A 13611-nucleotide genomic window follows, 5' to 3' on the forward strand; every position below is an offset into this window, starting at 1 on the left:
AATGTATTATATATATCTACGTGGTGTTAGATTTGAATTTCGTGTTCGGATGTTTTTATTAATCGTTGTAGAAGCTTTGTTAAGTTTCAGTAAATTTTTCATTGTCTAATAATTTACGAGCCACAGATTCTTGAAGGAAATGATCTGGAAATGAAATGATTGAAACTCTTTAGCAAGTGTGGTTGTAATTAGGACAGTGAAAAGTGGTCAATTTACAAATATATATTATACATATTATTGAGTTGCGAGTTAAAATACGATAATTAGATTGAAGTGGTATCTTCTACCAACTTTTTCACTAGTAGTTAAATTATATCTTGTGAAATCGGTCTTATTCGGTGGGTTGTGGTGATAAGAGAGGAAGATATAATGCTGCTAATTTCTGCGATTTTCTTTTAACTATTTTCTGAGAACGGATGGAAGTGCAGAAGGGTATCGGGCGGAATCTCAGATTTATTTGTATCAGTATTCAGGGCGAAGGACGATACTCGTTTTATAACAGGACAAAGCATACAAGTTACAGGGAGAAAATGCTACCCTTCGGTGGACCACCAGCGTTCTCTCCTTTGATAAATATATCACCAAATGCAGCAGCAGCTGCATCACAGGCAACATACTTGCAACAACAAGTTATCATGCCACCACTGCAAAGAAGTGAGCCTTTTTATTAGGCAGTTCAATTTAGAAATTATCACAGTTCGACATTCTGTTCACCTAATCTCTATTCCAGTACCGATGATGACTGTAAGCTCAGCACCAACACAACTACAGCTTCCCCAAGTATCGGTAACTTCACCTGCTACTACACCACGACCAATGCTTGTTCCACCTCAGATGCAGATGGAAATAGCTGCTGCAACGCAGTCTCCTCGCACTTCTGTTGGTACAACCCCCGTCACCAGTGATGTACGTATGTTGATAAATAGTAACATATATGATATTCTCATGTAAGGTATACAAGAAAGAATTGAAATATAATCTTTTCAAAACATTGCAGATTTGGTCCGAACACACAGCATCTGATGGACGCGTGTATTACTATAACAAAGTAACAAAGCAATCATCATGGCAAAAACCGGATGAGTTAAAAACTCCCGAGGAGGTATGCGATGAATTTTCTTTCCTGAATACTGCGTACTTTATATAAGTACCACTCTACTTTTTAGAAGAAATTAGCTGTTGCAAAACTATGGCGTGAATACAAAACACCCGAAGGGCGACCTTATTATTATAATATCGAAACTAAAGAGACGACTTGGATTTGTCCGAAAGATTTTGATCCAGCAGTTGTAACAAAAGGTGCTTTTCGTAATTATTATCAGGATGTTGAAAAAGATGGTGCAGGTTCATCACTGTATCACGTTTCCAGATTAATCGAAAAAGCTACACCCACTTCAGTAATATTAGTTCAAAATCTGCATACTATCTTTTGGTCAGCATGTTAACAAAGAATTCTTTATTCATACTTGGAAAAAACTCGTGGCAATTTTGGAAAATGTTTTCAGTAAAAAGTGGCGTAGAGTCGAAAGGGAGTGATACATCAAAAACAGAATTGCAGAGTGGTGGAGAATCTGAGTTGGAAAAAGCAGTGCTGGCCACACTAAAGTCGCTTGAACAACCTAATGTAAAACATAGTTTTATCAAGTGGAATTCAGTGTAATGTGATTTGTAGTTTTTAAATACTCAATCTTCAATGTTTAGGAACAAACAGGGAATGTGAAAGAAGCAGATGCAGAAGATGCAGAAGAAGAAAAAGATTTAAAACAGAAACAAAGTGATAAATTCCGAGATCTTCTACGAGATAAGGTAAATTAATGCTTTCAATGAAAATAAGTTGGTTGTATTAAAAAAAAAATGCCTTTTTTCGTAAACATTCAGTGTTATTTTTCAGTACAATGAAGGGAAGATATCATCTACTAGCTCATGGGAACAAGCAATGAGATATATTCAGCATGATCCTAGATTTCGTATTTTGAATAAAGTGAGTGAGAAAAAGCAGTTATTCAATGCATGGAAAGTGCAGAGGCAAAAAGAAGAGAGGGTATGTCTGCGTTTTTTTCCATTGCTAATTTGAGAGATTTTTGATTGTCAACATTTATTTTCATTTCATACTGTTCTTTCGGCCTTTGTAAATTAATAGTGCGCAATTGCAACTTTGAATACCAACTTGTTGTAGCTCCATTATACAGCAAACTCTTGTGAAGCTGTTAAAGATTTTATCCGAAATACTTATCTTCAGACTGCACTTCCAAAGTGTATAGTACTTGACTAGAACAATAAATGAGGGAAAAGTACTCTTCTTTAAGCTAAATTACATGTTACTAGAAATGTCATAAAAGTCTAGAAAGTAGGACAGGTATTTTATTGAACTTTTATTAATATTTTAAATACAAAAATTATTTGAGCATGATCAATTTTTTTTTCTTTTTTACTGCAAAGATTTCTGTCCGCTTATTCCCCTCTTTTCCAAGATAAGTTTTTTATTCAGCATCACCAAAGCTTTTTGATAGTGCTCATCGTCGTTTAGTTCAGGCCACGTTTTTCCGATCGTCTTATAAAGGTCGGTGAATTTTTTACAGAGTGATTCCGACTCTTCATTACTGATACTTATAGCCCCCAATGAACGGAACTGCTTATAAAATCGCCTGAAATAAGCGTAAAATGTCTATAAAAGAGTTGAGATAGACTATAAGGAAATCAAAGAAAGATATGATTCTTTTAATTGTGATTGAACATTTTTTTCGAGTATGTAATGCTGACGAATTTATGGAGATTTGAAAAGCATAGTGACTCACGCCATAGCGATATCGTCCTTGTAATATAATTTTCTGATCGGAAATGATGTATCTGTAGAAGTTTCAGTATGTGGTGGATTAGCTACATACACGTCGTACCATAATGGCCTCTCTTTCCACTTCAATTGTCTGGAACGTAACAGTCCCGTAACTCTAAAGAAGAGCGAGAAGTTGAAATAGTTTAATTAATTCTTTTAAATTTACATCAAATTCGCATTTATTTAATGGTCGCTTTGTTACATACTTTAATTATTAGATAAGTCATAATGCGATGAAATTTATCTAATAATATGATGTAATGTTACATCTGCGGATTAATATCTAAATAACTGTAATATTTAAATAATCTGTAAAATATTTTTTTTTTTTTGAATACCTGTAATATTTTTTTTTAAATAACATATTTAAATAACCTGTAAAAGATCGACCCAGCAGTTTCCTTTCGAACAAAGTGTTGCGCCATCCTGTTTTCTTTGCTTCTTGAAAGACTTAGAAAGTGGGTAAATGATTACGGCATAATTTTAAATATGTGAAACTCCTTACAACTTCTCTGGATATTATGTGAAATTAATATAGACCTATGGTTGCTAAAAATAGCAAATGGTGTGAAGTGTTGGAAAGATGCCGGTCGGTTAAAGTTATTGAGATGAAAAGTTTCTGATTCTACTGACTGGGAAGACCAGCCAGGTAGCTCTTAGTAGGTTAGCAGATGGAAAGTCCAAAATGTGAAGTTCAGGTTTTGATGTGTTTCTTAGCTGGAAGACTGCCAATATACGCAAACTTCATCGCATGAACAGCTCCAATTATTGCAGCGAAATGAACATTTGAAATATTTAATTTTATTACTTCTGCTTGACATTCAAGGATGAGAAACGTCTCGCTATCAAAAAAGCAAAAGAGGATTTGGAGGAATGGTTGCAGAATAATTCAAAGGTACGACCAACTATGCGTTACTCCAAAGCAGAAATACTTTTTGCTGATGAACCTATCTGGAAAGCTGTACATGAAGGTGAACGAAAAGAGATTTTTGCGGATGCATTAGTAAGTTTAGCCAGTTGCTATTATGTAGAATATGTTTTCCACCTTTGTATACTTTGTATTCATTTATTTTTTAACAATTCGCTAGGCTAATATGCTATCCAACTGATGTTTGAATTATGTGTTTGACGACGAATTGTAGACTTATTTCAAGAGTTATTGAAGGTGTTTTCGACTTGCTATCGTATTTTTGTTAGAGGATCACGGAGATTGTCGGAATAGTCTTATTATGATACTATAAATATATATTTTTATGGATTTCAAAAAATTTACGTTTTCAAACACTTTCTTTTTTTACATAGAACTCTTTGTAGGAGTTCATAGACAAACGTGAAAAAGAAAATGCGAAAGCTATCCGCCGTAGAAATGTTCAAGCTCTGGCTGATATTCTGGAAGGAATGGAAGAAATAACTTATCGGACAACTTGGGCGCAAGCTCAGCGTCTTCTTATTGAAAATCCTTCATTTGCCAATGATAGCACATTACAGAGTGAGTTATATTGAATTTTACTGCTGTTAAGCTTATATCGTCCGAAATTGAAATCTTTTGTTACAATTGGAATGCTTATGGGAATTTTTATTTATGTTTTTTTTTTTTTTTTTTTTAATAGGTTTTTTACGCTGATATTTTTGTTAATATGCGATTGAAATTTTGAGATAATGTAAAATTGATTATTCTGATCGGAATTGTTTAGATATGGACAAAGAAGATGCCCTCATTGTTTTTGAAGAACATATACGGACGGCAGAAAAGCATTATTTAAAAGAAAAGGACATGGAAGAGCGTCGAAGGCGTCGACAAGAAAGGAAGATACGTGAAGCTTTCCAAGCTTATTTAGTGGAACTACACAAACGAGGTTAGTTCTTTCCGAATTAATTACTTTTTTTCATTTTATCAGAGCACATGAAGGTCAATTATTATTGTGGATTGCTAGTGATAGCTTTTTGGTGTTTTTAGTTATTAATATTTCTTGTCATTTTTTGGAAAAATGTTTAACTGCAGGTGAATTGACTTCAATATCATTATGGAGTGAACTGTATCCTGTTATTTCTGCTGACTCGCGTTTTGATAATATGTTGAAACAGTCGGGTAGCACACCATTAGATTTATTCAAATTTTACGTTGAGGATTTGAAAAGTCAGTTTGGTCAAGATCGACGAGTGATAAAAGAAATTTTAAAGGTAGTCAGGGTTCTATATTTTTGAAGTGCTGGAAAATTTTTTGTCCAGTCAGATTATGAGTTATAATTGCAGGATCTGAATGTTACAGTCGAAGTAGGCACAACTTTTGATCAACTTTGCAAGTGGGTATCATCTGATGAAAGAGGTAAAACCGTTGATCCGGGTAACATGAAACTTTGTTATAATTCCTTGGTAGAAAAAGCAGAAGCTAAGGAAAAAGAACAGGAGCGTGAGGAAGCAAGAAAGGTTGGATATGGATAAATTTAGAGATGAATTAATAGAAATTAAATGACATAATTAACTAAGTGAATGACCAGTAAGAAAATTGCTGCTTTCATTTCGGAATGAAATATAAGGTAATATACATTCAGTGCTAAGTTAAGTGAAATATATAACTTATGGTCAGGTCATAGCAAGTGTGATGAGCAACAAAAAAAGAATCCCACAAACAGAAGAAATTGTACTTTTTTTCCGCATATTTACAGAGAAGGCGGCATGAAACAGCATTTCGAAACATCCTACGAACTTTGGTTCCTCCTGTTGAACCGAACTCACAGTGGGAAGTTATACGACCAAAAATTGAAAACGAAGAAGCGTTTATTGCAGTTGAAACTGAGCAGCTTCGAGAGAAATTCTTTAATGTGATTGTTTTTTTTTTTTTTTTTCTTTTAATTTTTTTTTTAAATAATTGAGTTTTTTTATGTATACCAAATCGCAGGAAACTATATGCTTTAATGTGGCTTAAGTTTTGACTAATATTTAAGTGCGAAAGCGATGTCTTTTTTTTCTTTCTCTTTAAATCGAATATTTGGTGGCTGAATGTATAGAATTGTTGGTTCCAAATTATAGGATTATCTCCAAAATCTGGCAGAAGCTTGTGGTCATCATCATGGTTCATCAAAAAAGAAAAAGAAAGATAAGAAAAGACGCCGAAAGGAAGAGGTAATGACTTGCTTATTTATTGTACTTTTTTGTTACCTACTTTTTTTTTCCTTCCTACATTTTGATGAAATTACAAATGATTTATGCACTTAAGAAAGACAGCGAAACAGAAGGCGAAGCAAGACCGAAAAAAAAAAAGAAACATCATAAATCGGATATAAGCGATGAAGAAAGAGGTGATTCTTTATTATGTTTCACTTTATTTATAAGTCTGATATATCTTGATATTTTCTAAGAAGAACCAAACGCTTCAACAAAATGATATATTTGCGATCTTTTTTTTTTTTCAAATTGTCCTCCCACTAATTTTGTTTTGAAATTTCATTTTATGAGTATGGCGAATTACAGGAGCAGAGCGAAAGCGTAGAAAAAAGAAAAAACGGCTACATTCAAAATCTTGCTCAAGATCGCAGTCTGTTGTGAGTACTGATTTTCATGTGTTTTGTTCTACTTATCATGACAAGTGTCTCTTATATGTATAATTTATAGGAATTTATTGAAAAGCAGTGCAGAGGAGAAGATTCTCCGCTACATCAGGCAAGTTGTTGTTAGTCTTACATTTTATATTTATATTTAAGAATTCCATTAGCTGCGCCACATTTTGCGATTAATTAATTTTTTAGAATGGAAGTAATGAGTCAGAATTAAGTGAAGGCGAGTTGGAACGGAGACGGAAATTTTTGCTGAATAAACTGGACGTATCTCCTCAGTCATCCTAATTATATTTATTGTATGTTTTGAGAGTCAGAAGTGAAAAATAGTAATTTATTTTGTGGCAAGAAAAAAAAATGGGAGGTCAAAATAGCTGCGAATTTGAGTTAAAGCTGAGTATTTATGAATAAAATTTGATTACTGCACTTTATTTTTTCATCCTAATTTCTGGAGAGCTCCTACCTATGTACTTCTACTAACTTTATGAAATAGTTACCATTATCTATTTACCACTAACTTTATGACAATTATTGAAACATTTTTTTTACTGCTTTGCATTTGTATGAATACTATTGCAATACCGTACTGTGTGTTTTGTTTTGCTTGCTTTTCAATGGACCAAAGTTTGATTTCGTTGATTGTTAATAAATGTAAAGTTTGGCGCCTATAAGGTTCACATTATCTTATGGTTTGATCGTATCTGTAATAACTGCTGCACTATTTTCTGACCAGAAGTTGATAAGCTATATTTAAGTTTGTTTTTGTAACTTCAAAAATTTTACTGCTGCTCAGATGCGCATTATTTTTGTCAGAATTTACACTGGAAATGTTAGAATTTGATACATAATCTGAGTAAAGTTTGTAGGGAGAATGATTAGCATACAGTAAATGAAAGGAAATAAAGTTTAGTAAAAAGGATTCAAATCAGAGCATGATTTCGGGAAGCTCTAAAATATCATTTAGTACTTGAAAAATACATTTTTTTCTATGTGCTTGAAAATATTTATACCATGTAATGTTTACAATTCTACTAATTGTAACTTTACTGTTTAGGACTTTCATTTTCCTTGTTCTTTACTACTGAGCTAAATATGTCGAAACAGACCAAATTCCCGATGGGGATCGACTCGAAAAAGGTATATTTTTTTGTAAGACAGAAAGTAGGAGTGGAGAAGAAGATCATCAAGGTAAAACAGGAATGTTATTGATATGTTTTAGATATATTTGGGATATACTGTGATTTATTTGGAACAGTTATTAATCAAGTTGTTCAGCGGGTTGTAGGCGCATAGGTAGAATGCTAGCTAAGAATGGTACTGTTAACTTATGCGCCTTTGGTCTAAAAAAAGAGATTGTACCAAAAAAGAGGAAACAGTACTATTCTTTTAAATCATTTTTAGATTAGTGGTGAGCTATTCACCCTTACGTATGGCGCTTTGGTGGCGGAACTACTTCGGGATTTAGAAAGCCCTCTGGCGGTTAGTTTCACAATATTTCCCCTAATCTATTTCTTTCTTTGTTTTCTTCATAGTTTTTGATTCATAATTTAGTAATTCAGGTTAACCGACAATTGGACAAAATGGGCTATAATATAGGATTACGATTAGCCGATGATTTATTAGCAAAAAATTCTCAAATTCAGCGTTGTACAGATATGCATCAAGTTGCAGATGTGCTCGCAAAAGTCGCTCTTCGCAGTTATCTGGGTGAGAAAAAGTTTTGGAAAATTTTTTCTTGTGGAATGTTGTCGCTTTTTATTCCATTCAATTTCATGCAAAATTATTGTATCGAAACTGTTAATGTTTTCAACTAATTTCTACATCCATTTCTCTGAGTGGTCATTATTTTTATGAAGCTTCTACTGCTTTTTAGGAGTAACCGCGCAAGTGTCAAATTGGAATGCTCGTAATGACGAATTCTCGCTTGTCCTTGAATCAAATCCTTTAGCAGAATTTGTTGAAGTCCCACCTGAATTAGCACAAGATCTTAGGTTGGTATTAATTGATGTGATATTTATTTCTTTTATTCCGGACAGTTTATTTAATGGGAAGTGAAAAATTTGCAATGAATATTTAATTGGTAGGTTAATGATAATTGGTTGGTTTTGTCAGATCTGGGGGTTAGTAGAAAGAAATATAATATGTATATTTGTTTCTTTTATCATATGCATAAAACAAAAATATATTGAAATCCATGTGATGAGCGTTGTCCGGTAATGGATGACAGCCTGATAAAAAACATAAATTCAGCAAAAGCCATAAAGCAAGACGAAGAAATGAACTTTAAAAAAAAAATTATCCTAAAAAGTCATTCTAATTGAATTAGAGAAGGGAGAAACTGAATTATAAGCCATTTTTTTTTTTTCAGTTTATCTTCATGTGAAATAGCAAATTTTAAGGTATTCACAAATACTTTGTGGGGCAATACGAGGAGCTTTGGAAATGATGCACATGGAAGTGCAAACATTTATTCTGCAGGAACACAGTCAGAGTGTTGAGATTAGAGTAAAATTCATTCGAATACTGGAAGAATCAGTCCCACCAGGAGATGATTAGTTTTCTGGTTATTATATTACTTACGTATCCCCTCTAGCTTTGTCATACGTTGGAAATCTTGCTTTTATAATTTTCCATTGTATAAAGCACTGTTTTTGTCTATGAATGGTCACTTCATTCCTTCTCTTTATTTTGGTCGTCATATCTAAGGTCTACCCGCTAAGCTCACCCAGTTTAAGTTAGTGTTATGCATTGATATAAATTTTGCTTGCTGTCGAGAATTTGCAAATCCTTGAATGTTTAAGTGTTAGCCCGAATTGCTCCTAAAATTACAGATTTCGGAGAATTGTTTTCTTTTTTTTTTTTTTTTGACTTTCGATGTCATTGGATTTGAAGATATCAGAAAAGTTTCGAAACGATTCTTCTGGCTTATTGTAATTAACAGACGGGATCTTCGTTCCTCATTATGCTGCAGCAATTATTTTTTTTGAAACTTCGTATCGCGAGATGGAGGGAGAGTTGTGTGTGTTAACTTTTATTCAAAATTAAATAAGAATTATGAGCGCATCAAAGCCAAGTCTTTTTTTTCTTGACATTACACACCACAATTTCTAATTATAGATCTGCCTCCCCCTTTCCCCTCCCCTCCATCTATCTATTTTCTGGCTATACTATCCATGATTTGGGAAGATTTGATCCAACCATTAGCAAAACATTTTTTCTCTCTCACTTGAAGTGGGGTCTGTTGATGGCAGAAGTTCATATAAAAGGGAAATGGAAAATCAGAGAGATTGGCTTCGTTATTTGATGAGATGATTTAGATAGCTTGCCTGCATTAGCTCTCTATGTGAATTGATCCAACATAAGTGAGATGAAAAGCATTTGGAACAGCGAAACATCAGCGGGAAGCGATGTTTAACTGTGAACCTTTTGTTTCACTATGTGCAGAACAGTATGCAATAACTGTGAGCTGATACAAAATAATGTTGAGTAGAAACCAATGTCGAAGTCTCGGAATAGTATTTGCTGAGTAAAATTGATATACTAGAGGAGAAGGACGAAGTTTCAAGGGTGATGCTTTGGTCTATGGCTTTAGGTTGGTTGTAGAAGATGGAGGTCGTTGCTAATGTTTATTCCTCTAAAACAAAATCTTAATAAACAAGCGGTCTCCTTATTTCACCCTTACAGAATAATCAACAGATGAAGTAACACTAGCAGTAACCACAAATCACACCTCTTTAGCACCTTTTGTCAGTGAAGTGACCTTGTAGCACTGACTTTTACTGCAGACACATGGCTGAAAATGGAAGTGCAAGCTATCTAGCTGCAGGAAGCTGGAAGGGTCCTGAGATGTTGCTACTACCTCAGCGTACGGTAGATAGGATGTGTCATCGTTTTGATCGAATGACTCTGTCTATGGTGTACTGTTGATGGTACACCAGTGATTCTGTTCGGGTAGGTAGCAGCGGCAGCAGCTAACCACTAGAATCTGTGAGCAGTGCGTGTCAACGTGCTCTGAATATGTGGGAGAGTTAGTGGTCCGTGGGTAGATTTTGAGTACTTCTTGTGATATCGATTGTCGAAGCGGTCTTAAAAATATACCATGATGCGTCTTGCATAGCTTATGTTGTGTTCAGAAGCGTACGATTTGGTATGGATCTACATGTTTAAATTCTTGAACACTAGCCTCAGTTGATATGCCGTAGATATTTTGAAGGAGGTAGGATAGGATAGGAAGGTTAGCGTTCGAACTCCTCTGCTTCCACTAGACATCTCAGTGAATTGTTGAGTTATACTTTTCTGCTCTCGGTTATACTTTGTTTAGACTGAAAAGGAAGATTTTCATAGTGGCTTGAACGTTATGGACAGTTTATGCTGACAGTGAGCTCTACTAATTATGGTAGTAATTACGTTCAGCATAATTAGCAGGATATTTAAATTTTCATGTGAATCTGTGGTTAACTGTAAAGCATTTACATTAAAAGTTGTCTCCAGTTATATTTTTTGAATCGATTTTTAAATACTTAATGACTTCTAAAGCGTTACACTTTCTAGCGTCCTATTCATCATGAATTTTTCTTTTCATTTTAATAAAGCTTGGATTAAGGATATATTCGCATTTTAGCACATTTTCTGTACGATAAAACAAATTCAGAATTACTGTAAGAGAAATGTCTGGCGGTACTGCCATGGATACGATGTCATCTGCACCTCATATGAATGAAGATAACGCTATACGTTATCTCACAAGCTTTGGTAAAAATTGACTTTTCAAGAAGCTTTTTGTCTTCGATTTATATCAAATCTCGTAGCGGTTGTTTGGTGGGTACATTATTCCCTGCTGTAGACATGAACTTTGTATAAATAGCTTGGTCTGTCACTATTCAGAACCACACTTGCTTTCATTGGATGAATAGTGCAAAATTGATTGAAAGGATATTTCACCTATTTCTAGAAAACCGACAAAATAATAGGATACCTACTTAGGCTTTGTGGTTCGAAATCCGCGTACTGTTGTTAACTTCCGAAACTTGAATAAACTTAAATTTGATTGTAATAAAATGGCAAAAATTGCGTGAACATTTTATTCATTGATAAATACCATCTTGCATAAGCAGTAAATATTGATATACAAAGTAATTTTCTTTTATGACATTTGAAAACTTTTGCAGTAAAATCACCAGTGAATGATGAGGCAGATATCAAAAAGAAAGAAGAGTCAATTATGGAGCTGGGTAATATGCTGGCGAAGAATAAACGTACTCAAGAATTGCGCAAAATGATTGAAAATACTCGTCCATTTTTAGTATCATTAGGCAAGGCAAAAGCGGCCAAGCTTGTTCGGAATTTGGTCGATCTATGTCTTATGATTGATAATCAAGATGGAGACATCAAGGTAATCTGTTTCTAAAAGAATCAATAACGAAGTACTGGATTTTCTTTTGCATTTTGTGCCTCTTCCTATCAGCAAAACGTTGCGAGGTAGTCGAGAGTTTGTGGTCTTGGAATAACAATCGAACATTCAAAAGAGATAAGGGTCATCTATAAAAATTTTTCTTTGATAAGATGATTTTCTCCTCACTTTTGATGATATATTTGCAAGGTTGATCTATGCAAAGAATGTATACAATGGGCTACCGAACAAAATCGAACATTCTTGCGACAGACATTGCAGGCTCGTCTTGTTCGTCTTTATAACGATCTTCGCAGATTCACTCAAGCACAACAGTTAGGTATATAAGTTTTGCATTTCTTGAATTCTAATACCGTTTTTTGTAACTAATCGCATAATTAGTCACTATACATTTTAGCAAATCAGTTGGTTCGCGAACTAAAGAAAGTCGATGACAAAGATGTGATTGTTGAGGTACAACTGGAAGAAAGCAAAGCCTGCTACCATTTAGGGAATCTGTCAAAGGTTGCTATATGGTATTTCCAAATCACTTTTCATTGTTAACATCTTAACTAACACATATAACTTCGATTTTATGTCTTCATCACTTTTCTAATTACTTAATGCTTCGTCAACAGTATGTGGTAAATGGTGATATATCAGAGAGAAGACAAGCTGTTTAAGTTTTGAAAGCATCTCTAGAGCATCTGAAAAATTTTTTAATTTTTGCTCTTAATGAATTTCTTCTAGGCTAGAGCTGCTTTGACATCAGCAAGGACAACAGCAAATTCAATTTACATGCCTCCCCGCATGCAGGCTGCGCTTGATATGCAATCTGGGATTTTGCATGCTGCTAGTGAACGCGATTTTAAAACTGCTTATTCGTATTTTTATGAAGCCTTCGAAGGATATGACACTGTTAATGATAAACAAGATGCTATACGTGCCCTTAAGTATATGCTTTTGAGCAAGGTTTCATTTTACAGACTTCCATCTTTAGATGTTAGTTTTGCAGCATCTTATTGGATATACTGATTATATATTTGTTTTCTCTGCACTTTTTCTTATGATGTTTCAAAGTGAACGTTGTCACAGTAATATTCTTCAGATAATGCTTGATTCACCGGAGGAAGTCTCAATAATTTTATCGGCAAAGCTAGCGCTTAAATATAGTGGATTAGATTTAGATGCCATGCGTGCAGTTGCTGAGGCTGCCAAAAAACGGTCATTGGCTGACTTCAATGCTGTATGTTTGATCTTTAATAATTTTATATTTGTTTTTATGAGTTACACAATGTTTAAATTACTTTTTCAGGCATTTGGAAGCTTTCGTGATGAGCTACAATGTGATGCTGTTGTGAAGAAACACTTTAATTCTTTAAGTGATAGTATGCTCGAAAAAGATTTATGCCGGATAATTGAACCATATTCCTATGTCCAACTTGAACACATTGCTTCAAAAATTGGGCTTACTAGGGATAAAGTGGAGAAGAAGTTGTCACAAATGATACTGGATAGGAAGTTCTCAGGTAATCATATAAACATATTTCATGAATCAAAGTTTTCTGCTAGCATTCTAATTTGTGTCTAAATTGGATATTATTTGTAGGAAGCTTACATCAAGGCGAAGGTATGCTGATTGTGTATGATCTTGCTCCTATGGATAAAACATACGAAGCAGCAGTGGAAGCCATTCATGCTATGAGTGAAGTAAGATTTGTTTGAAATGCATTTGATTGTTTCTGGATTGGAATATTCGGTAAATTTTTTTTATAATTAAGAAATTGCTACAGGTTGTGGATGCATTATACCAGCGGGTGAAGAAATTAAGATAA

The 13611-nt window shown here is 34.2% G+C and overlaps 4 protein-coding genes across 5 annotated transcripts; 3 read left to right on the plus strand and 1 right to left on the minus strand.

Moving 5' to 3' along the window:
- Positions 1–530: 530 nt before the first annotated feature.
- Bm18140 (Uncharacterized protein) lies at positions 531–6675 on the plus strand (the record flags this gene model as incomplete). Of its 2 annotated transcripts, XM_043076697.1 has the most annotated exons (18): positions 531–654; positions 731–906; positions 998–1102; positions 1167–1299; positions 1506–1624; positions 1702–1806; positions 1892–2041; positions 3660–3836; positions 4148–4322; positions 4528–4689; positions 4836–5014; positions 5087–5260; positions 5500–5655; positions 5864–5956; positions 6051–6132; positions 6305–6375; positions 6446–6493; positions 6580–6675. In XM_043076697.1, the coding sequence occupies 18 exons, from the start codon at positions 531–533 to the stop codon at positions 6673–6675; spliced, it is 2325 nt and encodes a 774-aa protein (XP_042932631.1). The 2 variants fall into 2 exon arrangements, with proteins under 2 accessions (XP_042932631.1, XP_042932632.1); XM_043076698.1 differs by lacking the exons at positions 531–654; positions 731–906; positions 998–1102; ... (2 more) ...; positions 1702–1806; positions 1892–2041 and having other exon boundaries at positions 3741–3836.
- On the minus strand, positions 2429–3258 carry Bma-mrps-23 (uncharacterized protein; the record flags this gene model as incomplete). The annotated part of the gene is made up of 3 exons (XM_001899658.2): positions 2429–2645; positions 2796–2948; positions 3209–3258. 3 exons carry the CDS (start codon positions 3256–3258, stop codon positions 2429–2431), a joined length of 420 nt encoding a protein of 139 aa, XP_001899693.1.
- An 804-nt stretch (positions 6676–7479) lies between the features above and the next one.
- On the plus strand, positions 7480–8943 carry Bma-trpp-3 (trappc3-prov protein, putative; the record flags this gene model as incomplete). The annotated part of the gene is made up of 5 exons (XM_001899659.1): positions 7480–7524; positions 7789–7866; positions 7947–8094; positions 8261–8378; positions 8787–8943. The coding sequence occupies 5 exons, from the start codon at positions 7480–7482 to the stop codon at positions 8941–8943; spliced, it is 546 nt and encodes a 181-aa protein (XP_001899694.1).
- A 2111-nt stretch (positions 8944–11054) lies between these two features.
- Bma-rpn-6.1 (Proteasome regulatory particle, non-atpase-like protein 6, putative) lies at positions 11055–13611 on the plus strand (the record flags this gene model as incomplete). Its single annotated transcript, XM_001899660.2, has 9 exons — positions 11055–11139; positions 11556–11779; positions 11987–12116; positions 12195–12301; positions 12527–12748; positions 12885–13022; positions 13092–13305; positions 13386–13486; positions 13570–13611. The coding sequence occupies 9 exons, from the start codon at positions 11055–11057 to the stop codon at positions 13609–13611; spliced, it is 1263 nt and encodes a 420-aa protein (XP_001899695.1).

The sequence above is a fragment of the Brugia malayi genome (genome assembly GCF_000002995.4).
Source record: "Brugia malayi strain FR3 genome assembly, contig: Bm_v4_Chr1_scaffold_001, whole genome shotgun sequence".
Classification (NCBI taxonomy): Eukaryota; Metazoa; Nematoda; class Chromadorea; order Rhabditida; family Onchocercidae; genus Brugia; species Brugia malayi.